Source organism: Poromitra crassiceps (assembly GCF_964638095.1).
Source record: "Poromitra crassiceps genome assembly, chromosome: 6".
In the NCBI taxonomy this organism is placed as follows: Eukaryota; Metazoa; Chordata; class Actinopteri; order Beryciformes; family Melamphaidae; genus Poromitra; species Poromitra crassiceps.
Genome location: NC_139627.1, coordinates 24925864 through 24948323, shown reverse-complemented (window position 1 = coordinate 24948323; position 22460 = coordinate 24925864). Strand labels below are relative to the sequence as shown.

The 22460-nt window shown below is 42.7% G+C and overlaps 1 protein-coding gene across 4 annotated transcripts in view; it reads right to left on the bottom strand.

The window, feature by feature from the left end:
* LOC310779052 (LIM and senescent cell antigen-like-containing domain protein 1) overlaps nt 1–22460 on the bottom strand; it is a 69570-nt gene that overhangs the window by 18891 nt on the left and 28219 nt on the right. For 2 of the 4 annotated variants that reach the window (XM_083639548.1, XM_083639547.1), the window contains exon 2: nt 5739–5898. In XM_083639548.1, coding sequence (XP_083495674.1) covers nt 5739–5898 — 160 coding nt within the window. Of the gene's footprint in view, nt 1–5738; nt 5899–13173; nt 13370–22460 lie in introns of those variants that run through there. The other 2 variants (XM_083639549.1, XM_083639546.1) reach the window with 2 other exon arrangements.

The window sequence follows — 22460 nt, the reverse complement described above, 5'->3', positions numbered from 1 at the left end:
AAATGGCTGGCGCGCGAGTGGGGTAAAACCGCCCATATATCTCATGGGCGGACTCACCAAAAGACGGTGCTGCAGCTCTAAACTACATGTTTGGGGGTTCTAGAGCAGAACACAAGACGTCTGCTCAGATGTGCGTTTACTGCGGTGGTTAAATCCCCTAAATTCTAACTTTGCTGAATGGATAGAACGGGGGAATTTACCCCAACCTGACCCCGCCCCCAGCAAGGCTGAGCCAGCTAACCCAGCGTCTATTGTGGGCGTTCCTAGAGCCTGTATGGGCATTCCCAGACATGCGGACTGTCTCTATGGGGGTATTTTATTTTAATTTTTGGTTAACCTATCCTTTAACAAATGATGCCTGGGTTGTGAGTGCTTGCTTGCTTGCTTTCTTTCTTTCTTTCTTTCCATTCTACATGTGTGAAGTGCAGCGCACAATTGTCAGTCCGCACATTGACTGATGATGTCCAGTGACATCACAATTGCTCAAGTGACCATCACTGATGACATCATCGAGTGCTCGAGTGACATCACTGATGATGTCATAGACATCATCACTGATGATGTCATCAGTGACATCATTACTGACCAAAATCGTCAAAAATCTCACAATGTGGGCCAAAAATCGCAGACAGACTTATTGATGCACTTTGGAGGAAAAATGAACTAAAGTGTATGCATGGCGGTGCACCATTGAGAATCACTGAATCTTACCATCCCTACTGTGTATGGCCAGTAGCCAGGCTGCTAGAAACATAACCAGCGATGATGCATGGAAGATTTCCTCGTTTCACTTCACTTGGCTTTGATCTATGTGTGTGTATGGTGCGTATGGTGTGTGTGTGTGTGTGTATGGTGTGTGTGTGTGTGTATGGTGTGTGTGTGTGTGTGTGTGTGTGTGTGTGTGTGTGTGTGTGTGTGTGTGTGTTCTAGCTTTGATCAGAGCTATAGAGGCACCTTGCCTTTGATATCCCGACAGACAGAAGATCGTCAGGTTCCCAGGGGCCTGCTGGAGAGAGAGGCATCTGGCTGTGTGTCTGGCAACAACTTACTGGAACCAGGCCTCTAATAGACTGACAATGCATTAAGGCTGCCTCTCTTTATTTACCTCAACAGGATCAAGTGTTGAGATTCCCAGTTCAAGGGGAAATAATGCTGGTTATTTTTATTCATTAATAAGTGCTCTGACTCCCCTTAAAACATGAAAGTTAATGTCACATTATGTCACCACAATAGATGCTGATAAAGGATAAGTTGACCCAAAAATGTAACTTTTGTCATCATTATCTACAGTATTCACCCCCATGCTGATGGAAGGGCGGGTGACGTTTTTTAGTCCACAAAACATTCATGGAGTTTCACAGCACAACACTGTTGGAGACATCTCCCAAACAATTGAAGTGGATGGTGACCAACTCCACCGCCACCAAAAAAAAACATAATAAAATGCTTCTTCTGCTCTTTTATTTTCTTTTTCTGCTATAAAAGACAAGCAAATTCAAGTTCAACAAAACTTCATTCTAAAACAGTCTTTGCATATATTAAAACAGATAAAGATGGCTCATCAAACTCCCAATATTTTCATACAGGCTCCTTATTTGTCAAAGTCATACATTCAAGCCTGGACAGTTGGATGGGGTGTTTGGAGTCTGGAGAGAGAGGGGTATTAGAACTTTTTCAGATCTTGGTAACCCTTTATTTTACAGGTACCCTAGTTACATATGAACTATTTGTAATTACACATGAACACCAAATGTAATTACACAGTAATTACCAATAGTTATAAATGAAGTTCATATGTAGTTACATTGTAACAGACCTGTAAAATGGAGTGAGTCTGTTCAACTGTAGTTCATATGTAGTTACATTGTAACAGACCTGTAAAATGGAGTGAGTCTGTTCAACTGTAGTTCATATGTAGTTACATTGTAACAGACCTGTAAAATGGAGTGAGTCTGTTCAACTGTAGTTCATATGTAGTTACATTGTAACAGACCTGTAAAGTGGAGTGAGTCTATTCAACTGTAGTTCATATGTAGTTACATTGTAACAGACCTGTAAAGTGGAGTGAGACCGTTCAACTGTAGTTCATATGTAGTTACATGGTACCGGACCTGTAAAGTGGAGTGAGACTGTTCAACTGTACTGTAGTTCATATGTAGTTACATGGTACCGGACCTGTAAAGTGGAGTGAGTCTGTTCAACTGTAGTTCATATGTAGTTACATGGTACCGGACCTGTAAAGTGGAGTGAGTCTATTTAACTGTAGTTACATGGTACCAGACCTGGACCTGTAAAGAAGCTCCTGGCTGGGACAGAGATTGCTAAAACCCAGTGGTGGATTCGAACCACTGAACTTCTGATTGCAAAGCAGGCGGATTTAACCCCTCAGCCACGAGGGCTTTCCAAACTTCATGGTGGAGTTTAAGAGGATAACTGTATGTCAGTCAGATGTAGTTGCTGTCACTTCATAGCTTTGTTATTATACACAGAGACTTGGGGGAAAATATTGATACTTTATTTAGTTGTAGGTATGATTTTGTCCAGAATTCCCATACAAAAATTCTAATAAAAGTATTGTAGATATAGAGGTAACAGTGAAACTATAATCAAAATAGCCATTCTTCTACATTCTAATTGTTAGCTTATTGTAAATGAGTCATTTCCCCATCAATTTCCCAATTTCTCAATTTGTTGGGGACCCAGTCGAAGCCCCTCAAAGACCCCTTTGGTCACCAGACCCCCGGATCATCTCTCCCCAAAGTCTATACCCAGCCCAGCCCCCCCACCCCACCCCAAAGTCTATAAATCCCCTAATCCGCATAAGGGGGGAACTCCCCCCTATTTGCTAAATAAATTGTATGAACTGTGCTCTAGAAACATTTAGTTATATTTAAAGATTTTAAATAAAAAAATTCATTCTAATAATTTCTAATAATTTCATTCTAAGAATTGTGGTGTAAATAGTCCCACGAGCCATTTACAGCTCATGGGGGGGAGGGGGGGGGGGGGGGGGGGGGGGGGCTGGCACAGTCACACTGCAGAAATGCATTCACATTAATCAATATTGCCTGTCTTTCAAGCTACAACTAACAAAGTATCAACATTTCCCCCCAAGTCTATGCTTATAATAAAGCTAGGAAGTGACAAACTACATGTGACTGACATACAGTTATCCTCCCAAACTCCACTAAGAAAGTTGGAAAGCCCTCGTGGCTGAGTGGTTAAAGCCGCTTGCTTTGCAATCTGAAGTTCAGTGGTTCGAATCCACCACTGGGTTTTAGCAATCTCTGTCCCAGGCCAGAGCTTCTTTACAGGTCCGGTACCATGTAACTACATATGACCTACAGTTAAATAGACTCACTCCACTTTACAGGTCCGGTACCATGTAACTACATATGAACTACAGTTGAATAGACTCACTCCACTTTACAGGTCCGTTACAATGTAACTACATATGAACTACAGTTGAATAGACTCACTCCACTTTACAGGTGTGTTACCATGTAACTACATATGAACTACAGTTGAATAGACTCACTCCACTTTACAGGTCCGGTACCATGTAACTACATATGAACTACAGTTGAATAGACTCACTCCACTTTACAGGTCCGTTACAATGTAACTACATATGAACTACAGTTGAATAGACTCACTCCACTTTACAGGTCTGTTACCATGTAACTACATATGAACTACAGTTGAACAGACTCACTCCATTTTACAGGTCCGTTACAATGTAACTACATATGAACTACAGTTGAACAGACTCACTCCATTTTACAGGTCTGTTACAATGTAACTACATATGAACTACAGTTGAACAGACTCACTCCATTTTACAGGTCTGTTACAATGTAACTACATATGAACATCATTTATAACTATTGGTAATTACTGTGTAATTACATTTGGTGTTCATGTGTAATTACAAATAGTTCATATGTAACTAGAGTACCTGTAAAATAAAGGGTTACCCAGATCTTTATATGGATGGCCGTTTTGCATCATTTTCTCAATTAAGGACTAAGTTTAACCTTCCAAATAAGCATTTCTTTCGATATCTTCAGGTTAGACATTATGTTAAAGAAAAGTGTCCAAACTTTGAAACCACTCCTACCACTCATCCTTTTTTGGAAAACATTTTGCTTTCTCCTGACTCCAAGCAGTTAGTATCAAAATTTGTGGACTGTTTCACCACCTGAGTTTCTTCAGATCACATCAGAAAAGCTTGGGCCAGTGACTTAAATTCAGAGATAACTGCAGAGTTTTGGGGAGATGCAATGTCCTGTGTTCACCGGTGTTCCATCAATTCACGTTACAGGTTAATTCAGTACAAAGTGATGCATCGGGGCTGCATTTTTCAAAATGTGAATTGACACTGAATGTGACAAGTGTTGTGCTGCTGAAGGATCACTGGCACATCTTTTTTGGTTTTGTCCTGTGTTAAACACCTTTTGGTCCGCAGTTTGAGTGCTTCTCAAAGGCCTATTCTAGAGACATTCAGTCACACCACAATGTGGCCATATTTGGATGTTCCGTGGAGACTTTTGAGCTTCCACATGAGATACAGATGGCTCTGCAGCTAGGTATGATGGTGGCTAAGAAACTTATTCTCTTGACCTGGAAGTCTACCATTCCACCCTGTTTTAAACGATGGCTCAATGAGATGTACATTATACAAATGGAAAAGCTACGTCTCTATAAGCCAAATACACAGAGCAGATTCCAGGAAACTTGGGGGCCCTTCTTAGCACACTGTAATATCATTTAATTTTCATAGTCATTTCATTTTCATATACTGTCTCCTGTTTAAATACATGTCGGAGTGGGTGTGATATTGGATTTATTTATTTATGTATTATGCTTAAACATGTTGCCACTGGCATAACCTTGACAGACTGGCAACCAGCTATGTGTTTTGTTATTCTTGTTCTGTTGTTGTTGTTTTCTTTTTTGTCCAGGTGACACTTGAGGTTGTGTTGTGTTAGTTTGTTTTCACATTGTATGTCTTTTAGTTATATTCACTACTGTAAAATTGAAAACGGTAAATAAAATAATTAAAAAAATAAAAATAAAAATAAAATGCTTCTTCTACACTGCAGCTCACCTGGTGTAATCCAAGTCTCAACAAGCCCTGAAATGCCAAGTTGAATTGAAAAGGCGCATTTTTTTGTTGCTGAAATGTTCACTGTAGCCATAAGCACATAAGAATGTGTGGTGCAGTTGTAACCGGCTGCAGTGAAGATTTCAGCTAAAAACAGGGTATAAATGACATCTTTTCAAGTCAACTTGGCATCTCGGGGCTTCTGGAAACTTGTATTAGGCCAGGTGAGCAGTATGGTGGCATTTTTTTCTGTTGTTTTTCACATTTGAAAGTTGGTCACCATCCGCTGCAGTTGTTTGGGAGAATGCTGCAACTTTGCTGAGAAACTCCAGGAATGTTTTGTGGATTAGAAAAACTTCACGGCCGGGTCGCGCAGAGCCGAGCCAGGCCAGTGCATTTGGATACAGGGTAATGGTCCTTTTTCACCAGCAGCCATTTTGTGTCTAAAAGGCAGGAAGTAACAAGGGTGCAAGCAAACATTAATGAGGGTTTCTAACTTCCAATCCATTTAGGTGTTCCAGTGTCAGGGGTCTCATTAATGTTTTCTTAATGAATGTTCCTGAGGTGAAAAAGGCTAATGGACAGAAAGACTGAGGTCATGTAGAGTGGTAGAAGTGGAAGAGAGTGGTACCTCATAGAAGAGTCCCTCAGGGAACTGCTGGAAGCACTGGGCGCAGACGAAGCACTGCTCATGGTATAGTTCTCCATTGCTGTTGACGATCTTCTCGGCCGGGGCGAAGCCGCTCTTACAGCGCTCGCACATGGCGTTGGCCAGAGCATTGGCCATGTTGCTGAGGAGAGAGAGAGACAATGTCAGGCTCAGAATGAGTGTGATTTTGACACACTTGTGTCGCCAAAGCACTCATGAATGCTAATAAGAATATAAATTTAAACACAATTTACACAACAAAAACAAGGCTTCTACATGGATACTTACAGAGCTACTTAAAACGGAACAAAATGAATCAGAAACAATACAATAAAACAACTTGGGGAATATAGGAGTTCACTCTATTTGATTGTTCAGTATTCATGAATAAGTCCAGGACTTGTGACAGAAATATGCAGTGAAATCAATTGCCTGGCTCTCCTCAACTCAATTTTCATATCGGTTTCATATCGGTTTAGGGCCAAGCCTCCAGGAACAGCTGCTGTAAAGCAATTTTGGCATAGTGGCCAAGCTCTGTATTGCAAGTCATGTGATGCAATGGACCCAGAAAGCCTTTTTCCCATACACATACATGGGGAAAGAAGCAGCTGTAAAACTCAGGGAAAAACATGATTTGCAATGGTGCAGCAGCCGATCATATATGATCTTTGAGTTAAACTGAATAGTGATTTAAAAAGTCTCCTATAGACAGCCATCAGTCCTGTAACGTCTGATGCACTGATCTGTTGAACAAAGCCAAATGGAGGCAGGAGTCACAGATTAGAGGAGACAGACCAGCAGAGTTCAGCTGATTCAATGTGGACAAAATATTAAAGCTAAAATAGGCTAAGTGTATTCCTGGTTTTGCTAAAGATGTTGTTGATGCCATAAAAGTGACAGCCATCTCCTAACTGGCCTCCTTGTGATAGGAAGCGATGTCAGAGCCAAGTGGTTATCTGAAATGACCAACACCCCTCCAGGTTAGGGTCATGATCCTTACTCCGTGAAATCAGAAATCCTTTATTGTCATTGTACATGATACAATGAAATTAGTGCTACTCCTCAGCAGTGCAGTTAGGAGACCGTGAGAGGAAATGGCAAGATCAAACATAGCAGCAATATTACGGGCAAAAGGTAAAAGATAGAAAATGACGAGTAAATAGAGAATAAGAAGAATAGAATAAATTCAAGCAGGACAAGTGACAATGTGCAAATACTACTGGTCACTGTCATTACATGGCGCTTTATCCTTTGCTTTACAGGCTGAGTATACCCACTTCTCCAGGCACCACTACTGTCCATGCCTGGATACACCTAACACCAGTATCCTATCATCTATTGCGTGCCTTCCATTGTCAAGAAAACAGCTCGAACATGTGTTCATGATAGGGTAGGGTGTGGAACATGAGGTGAGAGGTGCTGATCACACACACACACACACACACACACACACACACACACACACACACACACACACACACACACACACACACACACATACACACACACACACACATGTACACACACACACACACACACACACACACACACACACACACACACTCACACAAACGCACCCACACAATATCAGGATTGTTGGTTCCCACGACAATTGGCTTTGGCTGAGCTTATCAGGTCGTTGGGTTGAGAGAGGGGGGAACCTAGTTGTTGTCTTTTGAGAAACAGGCTGAAGTTTCCACCCATCTGTGCTGAATTTAGGGCGAGGCGATACGGACCAAAAATCATATCTCTGTATTTTTAAGCTGAATGGCGTTAGGCTACACAATATATCTCTGTATTTTCTACAAAGTGGGCTAAATGTTCAGTTGTAAGCCAAAGCCACATGTGAGATGTCACAAGTAGGGCCGGGCGATATGGACAACATTTTTTACCAAACACCTCGATATTGATATTGTGATATATATATATATATATATATATATATATATATATATATATATATATATATATATATATATATATATATATATAAAATCAGTAACGTGGATAATATCATGACTGAGGGTAAAGGCAAATAATAGAACAGTTAGAACAGTCTGGTAAGTTCAGAAAATTACATATCACGCTATCTAAGATCTAAGACGATATCTAGTCTCATATCACGATATGAGAAGTAGCTGAATTAATACATCAGCTGTGTGTGTGTGTGTGTATGTGTGTGTGTGTGTGTGTGTGTGTGTGTATGTATGTGTGTGCACGTGTGTGTGTGTAGGTGTGTGTATGTGTAGGTGCAGATGGGCCAATATCCTATGACAACCTGCCAAAGAACACTGTGGGGGAGAGAGAGGGAGAGAGAGAGAGAGAAGGTATCCTGGTCTGTCTGCTTTGTTTAAAAGGTCAGAATACCAAAGTGTGTCCAGGCAACTATGACACACACACACACACACACACACACACACACACACACACACACACACACACACACACACACACACACACACACACACACACACACACACACACACACACACCATGTAAGGTCTTGTTGGAGAGATGCCACAGTAGCCCATACTAACTTGGTGACATCACCTCGGGGATGAACATGGGTGAGCGAGCTTCACTACCTTCTCATTCCTCTCTCTCCTCATCACTTCTCATTCTCACACCTGCCAGGCTGTGAAACAGAGGGAGGTTTTCTGGGGTATAGACCCTTTTCACGGGAAAAGGCAGAATAAACACAGGTGCAAGCAAAAATACTAATGAGGGTTTCCAAATTCCAATCATGGAAGTTTGAAACCCTCTTTAGTGTTTTGCTTGCACCTGTGTTTACCATGCATGCAAATACATCCTTGCCAAAATTTGGCCTAAATTTAGAGCATTATTTAACCCCTCACTGACAAGCTAGCGTGACCCGGTTGGTACCAATGGATGAATTATGTAATCTAGATTCATGTGATACTGTACCAGAAACCTCCATCTGGCTTTAAAGGTACATTCAGCGATGTTTTTGTATTAAAATAAGTGTTAGATGGCTCTATATTCTGACAGCAATCACTGAAATAGAGTGTTTGGTCAGTGACTTGAAACCCCCAACCCCCCGCTGTCCTCTATCTCTCTCCTGTAGTCCTGCATGCAGGGCGGACATATCTCCACAACCGTAACTCGTAGAGAGTCACGGATGGCGGCGTTGGACTTGGGGTGAAAAAATACATATAATTTTTTGATGGCATCACGATCTGACCTTCCGTTTAGCAGAAAATGTCAACTTTTCTCTGATTGGATAGTTTGAGGTCGGCGCCAATTTTTATCCAATCAGAGAAAAGTTTACATTTTCTGGGAAACAGAAAGTCGGATCGCGATGCCTATAAAGGACTACAGGTATGTATTTTTTCACCCCGAATCCAATACCACCATCCGTGAGTTACGGTAGCGAAGATACGTCCGCCCTGCCTGCAGGACTACAGGAGAGAGATAGAGGACAGCGGGGGGTTGGGGGTTTCAAGTCACTGACCAAACACTCTATTTCAGTGATTGCTGTCAGAATATAGAGCCATTTAACACTTATTTTAATACAAAAACATAGCTGAATGTACCTTTAAAACTGAGGCCATTACAGCCTCTGAAACACAGTAAACCTATCGTTATGTGCGCTACCTCCTGAGAAACACCCATTTTTGATTTGTATCGCTATGAAATCGGGCTTTAAAACTAAGGCCGCTATAGCTGGGAGAAAGGGTTCAAAATAGGGAGACTGGTAAATGGGGGGTGTTGGCAGGTACGCACTGGAGCAATATTGTCAGAATTAAACCGGTTCTCTGTGTGAAAAAGGTTGGAAACCTCTGGATTAGCACATGCTCCCTCCGATACATGTGTCACCCGCTTCTCTTCACCTGACAGCAAGGAGCGTGTCGTCCACCAACCACTGCAACCAGAAGGTCGGCGGTTCGATCCCCAGCTCCTCCAGTCCGCATGTCAAAGTGTCCTTGGGCAAGACACTGAACCCCACATTGCTCCGGTCTCGGTGTGTGAGTGGGTGAATGTAGGCACATTGTAAAGCACTTTGGATAAAAGCGCTATATAAAATGCAGTCCATTGACCAAGTACCGCGGCCGGGAATTGAACCCGCATCTCCGCAGTGGTAGGAGAGTGCCTTTACCTCTACACTACCCAGACGCCCTGTGCATCCCTATTTCAAACACACTGACACATGGAACCAAGATGGAGGGTCAACGCACAGCTTCCATCTGGATCCTATTCTTATCTAATGCATGCTGTTCTATAGAGCCAGTCTGGCCTGATATCACACACACTGACAGCCCTGCCCTGTCTCTAGATTTGTGGGAGGAAGCGATACATCCCTGAGGCATTTCCACCCTCCTATCTGCCTCTCTGTCACCTTCTGTGAGCCAGAGACTAAACCTATAAGGAGGAAACTAAAGAGGTTTTCAAAAAAAAAGCATCAGATATTTTCATTATTGATTAATCAAGTCAATTATTTTATCGACTAATCAATTAATCGTTTGGTCTATAAAATGTCACAAAATGGTGAAAAATGATGATCACTTTTTCCCCAAAGCCCAAAATGACGTCCTCAAATGTCGTCTTTTGCCATTTTTTCAAGTCACATTTAACGTTATTGTTATTTAACTCTAACCCAAACCATAAACCCAACCGTTTTGTTTCAAACTTACGTTGATATTCTACATATCCCTGGTTTTCAGAAATGTAAAATGCCAGTGTGATTGGTTTGCAGTTCGTCCATGCAGATCCCTCCACACGGCTCTGTGACTATAAATGGAGGCTGGTTGTCAGGCAGCACTGCTGTCAGAAAAAGCTGCTCCCTGCAGCCTGGCTCCTCTCCTCGGCTTCCTCTACTCTGTGTGTTCTGCAAACCTCTGCAGCCACTGACTATACTTACACGCAGTCTAAGAATCCCAACTAGGGTTGCGAAATGCCGGGAATAGTCAAAATTGGAAATTTTCCATGGGAATGAGTGGGAATATAATGGGAATTAACAGGAATGAACTGGAAACGGAAATGTTGGGGTAATTTATGCTAACTGTATTTACCTTGTCATAGGATACAGACATAACGTAATTAGGGCTGTACCGAATGTAATTTTTTCCACATTCAAAAGCTTCTATTGATGTTTTCGAATGAAGCTTTGAATTTCTGTAAAAAAAAATAACATCCTCAATTTTAATTAAGTGATTAATCGATAAGGATGGGTACCAAAACCTAAATTAAAAACCTAAATTATTAAAGAATGTAGCATTGATAAGTCCAATGTTAGCGGATCTTTTATCAGAATAAATTTACAGTTAATTCCTGTTAATTCCCATGCAAAGTTTCTTGGAAATGTTCAGCCCCTTTGCAACCCTAATCCCAACATTAGTTTCCACTGTTATACTGATCATAAAGCAGTGGTCAAGAAGTTGGCCACTTTACATAACTCTTTTCTGAATATTCAAAGCCTGATGTATTTTTTTTCTTTTTTGACTCCAATCTAAACGGTGCCGCATCTATGTGCCGACAGGTCGCAATGCCGATAGCCCACAAGCAGAACCAGCTGAGCGAGGCGGCGTGCAGCGTGTCGGTGGAGCTAACCTCTCCCAGCCCCCACGCCAAACCTAACCTCCCCCCATGCCTAAACCTAACCTCCCCCAGACCCTAACCCAAAACCTAACCTCTCCCAGCCCCCAAGCCAAACCTAACCTCCCCCCATGCCTAAACCTAACCTCCCCCAGACCCTAACCCAAAACCTAACCTCTCCCACCCCCACGCCTAAACCTAAGGTCGGCATTGCGGGTGGTCGGCATAGCGGGTGGACCCCATCTAAACTTGGACAAACATGTTAACTTGACACAGTTGTGTTTTCTACAGCTCAAACATGTTAACTTGACATGCTCAAAAGACTTTCAATTATACAATAAAAAAATAACACCTGTGAAGCGCCAAATGCTGGCAAAATGTGTCTCTGCTAGAGAAAACGGTTACTACTTCCATTTGATTGGCTTTGGTCTTTGTCCCTGCTGGTCATTAGTGTGCACTGCACGCTCTCTGATTGGGAGCCAATCAAACCAAAGAAAACAATGGCACTGTGTCAAACAGGCTGCTGCTGTAGGATCAGTTGTGGTTTCTACTGAAATGATAAATAAACACTTGTACACAAGATAGCATTGAATACGGGTAGGGTGACATAGTTCTATGAAAAAAACAAGGGTAACACATCCCAACACGTCAAATGCTAAATCTGCGCTTGAGGCGAACAATGTTGTCCCGATCCATTCAACACTTGATCACATGATCACTCAGAGAGGAGCAGGGTTGACCGGAGGGATGTATATTTAGCCTTCCTGTCTGTCATGTACACATACTTGGCATGCCAGTTGGCATATTCTACTTTGCATAACAAACTCCCCCCTGGCACTAAAATAGCCTCCCTGTGTCCTCCATCCTGCCCGGCCCGGGCTATAGGAGCTATCCCTGCATAAACATGGCACCAAGCACAGCTTAAGCCAATCAAACTGGCTGCTAAGCCCCAGCTACTGGAAGAGACAGAATTCTTCACATTCTGTAACACTATAGTAAGCCCAGAGAGCACAGAGCCAGAGGACGTCGTTTGAACGGGCCAAATGTCTGAGGCCTGATCTACTCTCTCTGCAGTTCAGTCTGAGTGACAGTGGGTCAACGTTTCTATGGATCTAAAGGGATCACATTTCTCTTGTAATTGATTGTACAAGACAGTTTCAGACCCGGGGTCAGTGCTGATGATGCGGCTGTCTCCGGCAGACTTTCATCCGTTTTGACGGACAGAAAGTTCAAACCAGTTGCACTTTTTCTGGACGGATGGATTCGTCACTGTCCCTTCAGCCAATAGGAGACGTTCCTACTGTTTGTTTGTTTTAATCGCGAACGTCGACGTTCCAAAACAGCCCAACGAAATATGCTAGCTGCTTGCTAGTAGCTAGCGGGTGTAGTTCCGTCAAAAGAAAATAGTTCCTATATGAAACTGCTCACAACAAGGCCTGTGGAGAAGTAATTTTTCCGTGATAGCGGGTCATGATTTTTGGAACGAGACATTGCTGTTGAGTTTTTCCACATGTATTTTTCGGGGGGCTTTGAGCACCACAAGCCGAGTGCCATCCAGTTCCATTGTATTGGAGAGAAGGCAGACATCTCTACATCTCCAGTCCAGCTCCATCACAGTTGTTGCAGGATGAATATAATTTAATATCACCAGTATAAACAGTTTTAACTTGACAACATAAACATTCTAAATTGCCCCTGGCTTACTTCCTGTTGCAGTGTTTGCTAACACAATAGCTGACAGGAAATGAGCTAGGTTTCCAATTAAGCAATAACCCCCAAGAGGCCATGTTTTAATCACTGTAAAGCACAGCCTCACAGGGCTTATTGCTTTAATAAAACTAACCACGCTCATCTGTTTACTTACAAGCGGGCGTAGAAATCACAGAACTCCTTATAGACTTTCACATCGCTCTTCCTCCTCTGGGACTTGGAGACGGGCACCTCGGCCTCCCCCGCCTCCCCCCCCAGGGGGAAGCGGGGGCCCCCGTTCATCTCCCCGTGAGGCAGGTCCGGAGCCTCCCCATTCTCAGGTATGGAAGGAGGCATGGAGCGTCCGTTCATCTCCATGCTAATCCACGACCGGCCGAATGAACTGCTGAAATACCACCTGTCTTAAAATAGCCACCGTCCAGCAGAAAAGAAACAATCCTCCGTGCCTGTCTAATGTGTTGTCATCTAGCTGGTGATCCCCAGTGCTTTCCAGTGATTTCCAGTGATTTCCAGTGATTTCTAGCCAGTCTGCCCAGAGCTGAGAGTGGGATCCCAGGACGGGACAGGCGCTGTAATCCAAACGGCAGGAGAGCCAAACCCTGATCTGACTTCACTGGCTGTTCACTCTCTGCTGCTCTCTCTCTCTCTCTCTCTCTCTCTCTCTCTCTCTCTCTCTCTCTCTCTCTCTCTCTCTCTCTCTCTCTCTGCCTCACACACACTCGCCCTTCCTCACACATTCATATCCTCTCTCGCTCTCTCTCTCTCTCTCTCACACACACACACACACACACACACACACACACACACACACACACACACACACACACACACACACACACACACACACACACACACACACCATCTCCCCTCCTGTCACACTCGCTGTCTATTCTTGGGTGGGTTACTGAAATTAAAGCGCCCACCCTGACGCCTGTCCAGACAGAGGTCACTGTGCCATGACACGCGCACACACGCACGCGCGCACACACACACGCACACACACGCACACACACACGCACACACACACGCACACACACACAGAAAACTTACGAGAACACTACGGTTTTTCCTTTTAACTTAATGTTGTGATTCCTGGAGATCTAGAACTTGGCCATCACACCAATCTACGTACACGTGTGTGTGTGTATGTGTGTGTGTGTGTGTGTGTGTGTGTGTGTGTGTGTGTGCGTGTGCGTGTGTGCGTGTTTGTGTGTGTGTGTGTGTGTGTGTGTGTGCGCGTGCGTGTGTGTGCATACATGTGTGTGTGTGTGTGTGTGTGTGTGTGTGTGTGTGAAACAGCTGGAGCTCTCAGCTCTCTGGGAGATATAACAGCGTAGCTCCAACTCAGTATTGCGCAAATGATGTGAATGGAGCGGTCTCATCCCCTCATGCCTGACATCATGGAATAAACAATGTAAAAACAAACAGCTGCACTGGACTTTTATTAAATATCTGCTATCAGGGGCGTCTACCAACACGAGGGTCACAGGTTCGAGCCCCCATGTTACCTCTGGCTGGGTCGGGCGTCCATACAGGCACAATTGGCCGTGTCTGCGGGTGGGAAGCCAGATCAAGGGTATGTGTCCTGGTCATTGCACTAGTGCCCCCTCTACGACCAGGACAGCAGGGGGAATTGGCCAAGTAGGTCTATTGGGGAGAAAACAGAGGTAACTGAAGTAAATAGATACAATTAAATAAATGAAAATCAGCTATCTATCGTCCCATCAAGTGATTACATATTACACTGATTGTCTATAGGGAAGTCCTTAACCCAAACCGATTCTAATTGAACAGATTCCACAAAGTATGAATAAGTTACTTTTTATCATCATCATCATCAGTACTGTAGTATTAGTAGTAGCATTGTCCTGGGTCTCAATGGAGGGTTTTAGTCTCTGGTGTCCAAGGTCTAAATACTTTTTTAGAAGCTTTTCTACCCTGGCAAGAATAAGATCCTGAGGGAAACATGTTGAATTAAAATACATTTTTAATTTAGAGCTGCAATTAACAACTATTTTCATTATCGATAAATCTGATGATTATTTTCTCGACTAATCGATTAGTCGTTGGGTCTATAAAATGTCACAAAATGGTGAGAAATTTCCATCACTTTTATCCAAGCCAAGATGACATCCTTTAAATGTCTTCTTTTGTCCACAACGCAAAGAGAATCAGTCTACTCAGAGCCCTGCATTCTGGCCCGAGCCTGAGGGGGCCTGGGGCCGGGCCCCACCCTAGGTTCAACTGACACAACGTTTGAACTGACACATTGTGGTGTTCAAAGTGTTTTAATGCACTTTTTTTGTATAGTGCTGCTGATTTGATAGGCTTAAGTTAGGCTATCCATAGGGCTCACATCGGGCTCGGGCCCAAACATGTATGGCCCGGGCCGGGCTTGGGCCTAGATTAGAGGCCCGTGCAGGGCTCTCGAGTCTACTGTCATAGACTAAAGAAACCAGAAAATATTCAAATTTAAGAACTGTAAGGAGAGAGAAAGATTAGTCGAAACGATTAATCGATTACAAAAGAACTGCCAATCGGATAATCAATGAATCGACTAATCAACGCTCTACAATTCATTCGAAAATATATATATTCTGAATTTTGCTTGTATTTGGCGGTAGAGGGAGATAGGAAAGACTGGGAGAGAGAGAGGGAGACTAGTGTACATGGAACGCACCATCGTCAACCAAGCCTCCAGGACGCTGTGAAAATGGTCACATCAAAGAAAGTGAATATCGTCATTAAAAAATCTCCAGCTAACTGCAGCATCAATACCAAAATATCAGCCTTCAAACCCCTCTGGGTCTAACCCCAGCCATTACTCTGAACCCACCAAGCTGGGCCCGGTCCGGGTAAATGCTAGCTGTCTGTGTGCCTGAGCTCAGCCAGCCTCTTCAATTAATGACCGCTTCCCAAACCAGCAAAAGCGGCGAGATCAAGCCCGATCCGGAAATACACTTCTGTGAGAAAAACATGTCTGATGCTGCCCTGGAGAATGTAGTTACTAGAGATGCACCGATACCGATACTGATGTCGGATATTGGTCCGATACTGCCTCAAATAGCTAGATCGGGTATCGCTGACAATGGGCCGATCTGGTATCGGATACTATTATTTTAATAAATGACAATTCAGTACACTTATATCTATGTATTTATTTATTGCATTTTGATTGTCAAACGAGAAAACAAAGCAATGATTCAGTCAAGCCTGATGTTAATAAAAGAATGATCCCGGTCTCGTTCTGCACAGTGAGGCTTCATTCATCCTGCAATGTTGATCTTCTAAATGCTTTAGAAGTGAGAGAGGAGAGACGAGTGTTCATGTCTATATAGAGACCACAAAACACAATGTTCTAGTGCTGTGTGTGTGTGTGTGTGTGTGTGTGTGTGTGTGTGTGTGTGTGTGTGTGTGTGTGTGTGTGCGTGTGTGTGTGTGTGTGTGTGTGTGCGTGCGCGCGCGTGCGTGCGTGTCAGGCTGGAATATATCTCCCAGTCCTTCAGTGTAACAGTCTTCTACATGACTCTATCATTCCACAAATAGACGCCCAGCAACTCAACTCAACTCAACTCCAAACTAGGTGCTGGCAGCTGCTACGTGTGTATACAGGATAGGGGCCAACTCTACCTCATGTCCCAGTCACACTGCAAGAAATGTCCACATTAACAAGTCATTTTAGTCTTGTATGAGCGCATAAACTCCTACACCCCCCCCCCCCCACACACACACACACACACACAATCCTAATTAAAAGTCCTAATCTAAATACAAATGGGTGTGAGATAATTCAACACCTTTTCCAATGTAGTTTGAGAATCAAGTATCAGGGAGATCCCTCCACTATAGAGGGTATGCATGTGATGTCACAGAGGCAGAGGTCACTGTGGGGTCACGCCCACTGAGTCACAGCAAGACTGAGCTTGAATGCAGTAATCAGCCTAGATAACTGACACCTGCTGCTCAGGGAGGAACTTGACACTCATTTTGACACTCATTCCCGATTGAGGGGGCGTGTTCCAGTGGGTGTGTGCATACCCTCTATAGTCTCTAGAGCTACGACAATTAAGCAATTATAGATTAGTTGTCAACTATTAAAGGGATAGGCCAACTTTTTGGGAGTTTAGGCCATTTGCCATATTCCCTATATTAAAACAAGAAACGTTTAAGGCTTTATTTTCAATCTGCGTGCAGTACAAACCGTGGTAGAGCCCTCAAATGCCAACAGCTTAGCGCTACAATGGCAGTCGATGGGATTTTTGCCTACTCCCGTTCAGTCGCCCAAAATGCACATCCCAACAGCGCCATGAAGACTGCTAGGATCATATTTACCGGTAGGTGATTTTCAAAACTTTCCCCTCATAGGATTTCTTGTGACTTTTTTTTCTGTCATTCAGAACATATTGAGGAGACAAAATCCATTGAGTTTGCTTGTGTTCATATATCTCAGTGGTTGCAATTAGAGAGACGTTGACCCAAATTTTGGTGTAAAACGCCTGGACTATCTAAGGCAGGCCCTGGATTCTAACATGGCTGCCAGTCGGGCTCCACCTGGAGCTCCGAGCCTTCTGGCGACCCAAAACGGAACAATATCTGCCCACCATCACCGCTCCTTAGCTGGGAGTCTAGAGGGAATCTCATCTACTGGGAGCACGTGTTGAGTGACAGGGGGACAATGGGCAGAGGGCGGGAGCTAAACAGGAAACACACACAGGCCTTTCCTCATGATTAGTCTGCTGATTGCCAGAAGGTTCCACTCCGATCTTCACACTCCACTGTGTCCCAGAAACCCATTTGTTTTGTTCATACAAAACTTACAGTACATCAAACTATGGAGGACTAGTGGTGTAATGTAATGAAATAATAATACTTTGTTACAGTAGTAAGTACTGTACTAAAGTATTTTTGGGAATATATGTAGTTTACTTGAGTATTAATATTTCTGTCAACTTTCACTTTTACTCATGCTTTATTTGCCCTAGTTAAAGGAACACTCCGCCCATTTTCAACCAGCTTTGTATCATTAGAACATCAGTAGTATATCAGAAAACTGTAAACGGTTTTGAAGTCTGTCATTTAATTTGACAGTTATTGAGTGTTAAAGTGTGGACCAGTGACATCACTGGTCCACACTAACTCAAATTAATAACTCATTAACTCAAATCAACTCTCAATAACTGTCAAACTAGATGAATGATGAATAGTTTGACAGTTATTGAGAGTTGATTTGAGTTAATGAGTTAATTATTTGAGTTAGTGTGGACCAGTGATGTCACTGGTCCACACTTTAACACTCAATAACTGTCAAATTAAATGACAGACTTCAAAACCGTTTACAGTTTTCTGATATACTACTGATGTTCTAATGATACAAAGCTGGTTGAAAATGGGCGGAGTGTTCCTTTAAACAAACAATGTTTCACCCAGGAAGGGCTTGGAAGTCCTCCCTGGGCGAAAGCACAGGACGGCAATATAGAGTGTACCCTGTGGACATTTCCTTTTTTACTTTGTTTATAGTCGTTTATAGTCTGTAGAACAAAGTCAGTTGACACCTGGTTCTCCCCTACAGTAGATGCCCTGGAAATCAAAGCTGAAGGGTGCTGCCCGCTTGCAACAATTTCTCCACGATGTGAAAATGTGTCTGGGACAACTTAAAGATGGTAAAAATCACAGTCTTAACTGGTCTTTACAGTCTGGCGAAAATGTTTGTTCTGTACCTGTATGATTTATGATTTTCACTTCCTTCCCTAATATGACAATAAAAGATGAACTCTAACAGGCTGCTTTGACTGTGTCATTTATCAACAGCTTGTATTGACAATGACAACGCCTGTTAATAATTACCACACAAAATAAAAAAGGTAACGCCAGAACGCCACACAATATACATTTTATGAGAAAAAGTGTCAGATTTTTACAACCCCACATTATTAAACACTATATAGGAAATAGTGATTGAGTGAGTGAGTGAGTGAATGAATGAGTGAAGTTCAGTGAACCATTCCAAATACGGCTAAGAGTGTCTGTGGTGTGTTCCCTCTGCTGGATGGGACTTCCTCATTAGAGGTCAGGTCACTGGTGAGGTCATGTCAGGTCGTTGGCACGCATACCAGACCTGGAACAAGAAGTAGGAAGTATAACATACTACACACTCAGGGATCGCGGAACCGCCCGGGCCACCCGGGCCGCGGCCCGGGTACTTTTCAGTTACCAATTATTATTATTTTATTTTTTTTATTATTTTTTTTTTTAGATTTTTTTTTTTTTTTTTTTTACAATTAAACCTCATTTACTTATTACACTCGACTGGTTGTTTTTCAGATGTGATGTGAATCTAAAGTGAACTAAACAAGTCAGATCCACTATAAATGTTTTTCAGTAGATGCTGTGATGTAGCCACAAGAAAGGTGCAATATTAATGTTTTTCAGGAGATGGCGATGTTGCTAGCTATAGGTTCTAAACAAGAAATGTGGTTCAAATGTTTACAGTAGTTTTCCTTTCTTGCTGCACTACAATGTTACAATGCTGTGAGACAGGCCCGGCGTTGGAGGGGGGCCTGACCGGGCCGGGCCCCCCCATTCCCTAAACTGGCCCCCCCATTCAATTTTTTTTTTTTTTTTTTTTGTGTGCTAAAAACGTTTTTCCGTTTTTCTGTTTTAAAGTTTAAAACGGAATCTGGCTGTCATTAGGCATTGATTAACTGAATGCTATTGCTAACTGTTACTTTGAACCTCCATTTGCAATGATTCTGGCTGGATATTAATTAACTATTGTAAATTTGTCACAATGAATGCAATTTGTGCACAATGTGTAAATACATTTAATATTAATTGTTTAGGCCTATGTGTAAAGTCACAACACATTAGAGATGTGTGTAGTTCCTCATAGATTTAGCCTCTTCCTTTTGCTCTCAAATGCACCAGTTTGACGAATTTTACTTTAAAGCAGCTACGAGCAACTTTTTCGATTGTTATTAAACAGTATAAATTTAATATCAATGCATCACATCTTACCTCTAATAGTCGACGAGAGCAACGCAGAGTAGTCTCGCTTGAACCCCGAGTGAATCGGCCAGTGTTAGTGTGTCTGTAGCCAGGGCAGATCAGGAAGTGAAATGAAACGGTTTGCAGCAGCCACTTCGGCCATAACCACAAAATAACTTCCAAAAACCTGTTAGAATATAACGAGAGATGTTCCCGCGAGTATGCGTGGCGTTCACATTGTTTATGTTATGTTGCTAGGCAGCTGCGTTTCACTTCCGCGTTTCACTTCCGCGTTTCACTTCCGCGTTTCACTTCCGGGTTACCCGGTCCGGTCGCTCTAGAGAGCCCCCTGTTGGCGCGAGTTTAGACAGACTATAGACTTAATAATCACCTAAGGGAGCAATCTCAGATACACACGGCTTTGGTCTCGTCGACTATTAGAGGTAAGATGTGATGCATTGATATTAAATTTATACTGTTTAATAACAATCGAAAAAGTTGCTCGTAGCTGCTTTAAAATGTACAAAATCTTCTTCCGGGGGAGAATCCCCCCGGACCCCCCTTGGCCCCCCCAAGCTAGGGGCAGGCCCCCTCTGTAATTTGGTTCTGGAGCCGGGCCTGCTGTGAGACGGAGCTAAACACAAAAGATGCAATATTAATAGTTTTTCATGAGATACTCAGTATTTAATATTAATACTAATACTAATAATAGAAAAGGAGAAGATACTGAATAATGACATCACAACAGTATAATCCTAATGTTAATTTAAAATTAAATATTCTTCTAAATATGGATAAAAGTCCAAAAAACATAAAATTTTCTTCGGCGCTGCCGAGATTCGGGGGGGACACGCCCCCCGACACGCCCCCCGGCCCCCCCAAGTTCAGATGCGTTCCGCTATCCCTGTACACACTTATTCTATGGGAGCCAAACCCATTAGATCTTTTACAGAAGGCACATTGTTAAGTTTTTGGGGACTACCCTCACCATTGAGTATGTATTATTAAATGTAAAAATCAGGAGCAAAAGAGGAAGAATCATCTAGATTTCCTCAATTCCTATTTCCTATAGCTACAGTCGGTCTGTGTGGGAACGCCCACAAAACGTTACTAAAATTATGTCAGTAGGGCCACGCTGACCACGCATCTATGAGGAGACACCGCCATATGAAGTTGGAAATTTGGAGTACAAGGTTGTGCCAGACACTGATGATATACAAACTATAATCAGAATCAGAATACTTTGTTGTTTTTGGCTCTCCTCTGATGCCAATCTAAAAGCGGCTGCTTTTGAGACATTTAATGATTCCATTGTTTAAGATCCCATCTCTTATTATACAACCATTATATCCGGTCGAACAATTTGATTGGACAAGACAAGACAAGAGGCATTCCATGCGTGATGATATTTAGTATAACAGCATGGGACGACTCAATGTATGTACTGTATGTCAGTGATACTCAACTGGCGGCCTGTGGGCCACATGCGGCCCGCGGGCGCCCCCTGTGCGGCCCGCGATGGAATTGCACACACAATTCTTTTTTTTTTTCTTTTTTTTTACAGTGCACCTGACTTATGTATGTACTAACTTAACCTAACTAACTATCCGGTGTGCTGCGTGCACAACATTGTCAGACTAAACTCTGGCTGACACCCCAAAAACCTACAATCTGCTACAGAAAAATGTATATTGTTTGTTTATTAACTGGCCCCTGGCCTTCTATCATTTCACGAAAGTGGCCCCCGGGCAAAGCAAGTTGAGTATCCCTGCTGTATGTCACTCTGCTTCACAGCTGTTCTAATGTAACCTTGTTTAGGTTGTGTTCAAACAGCGTTCGCACCTAGTAGTGCTTCAAATGAGTATTGTATCCCCCTCCCGGTGGTATCGAAAATGGTATAGAGTATCAATATTTTCCTGTCTAGTATTGTGACAACCCTCATACAGATGACTCATATCCTGTCACTCTATAGGACCACACATCTGAGACTGTTGCAAGAGGACACACTTCATTTCAACTGAATTTCAGCATAATAAGAACTGGCTGATTTTCACAACAACATTTTTATGACAAATATACAGTGGGTTTGCAATGGGGTATATGGGCCTGTGGAGCTAAGTCTGCTCTTGAATTGTCATCTAAACTATTAAAACCAGAAAGACACCTGAAGTATATCAGAGTTGCATAATTTGCAGAAAGCTGTACAAGCAATGCCAGGCATGCATGAAACAAACTAACAGACAACAGAAATCACTAAGTATTAACATGGACAAAATGTACAGCTACACAAAAATGACTGGTGCTTGTTCCAAAACACAACTTTTTGTTTTTGCTGTGCCAATTTGAATAATTCAGATTAAAGTAAAATAGTCTGTTTCAGGTTTTCAGATCAGCAAGAATTTCAAATCCCAGTATTCTCACACTAAGGGAAAACACATGGTAATCCTTTAACAAATC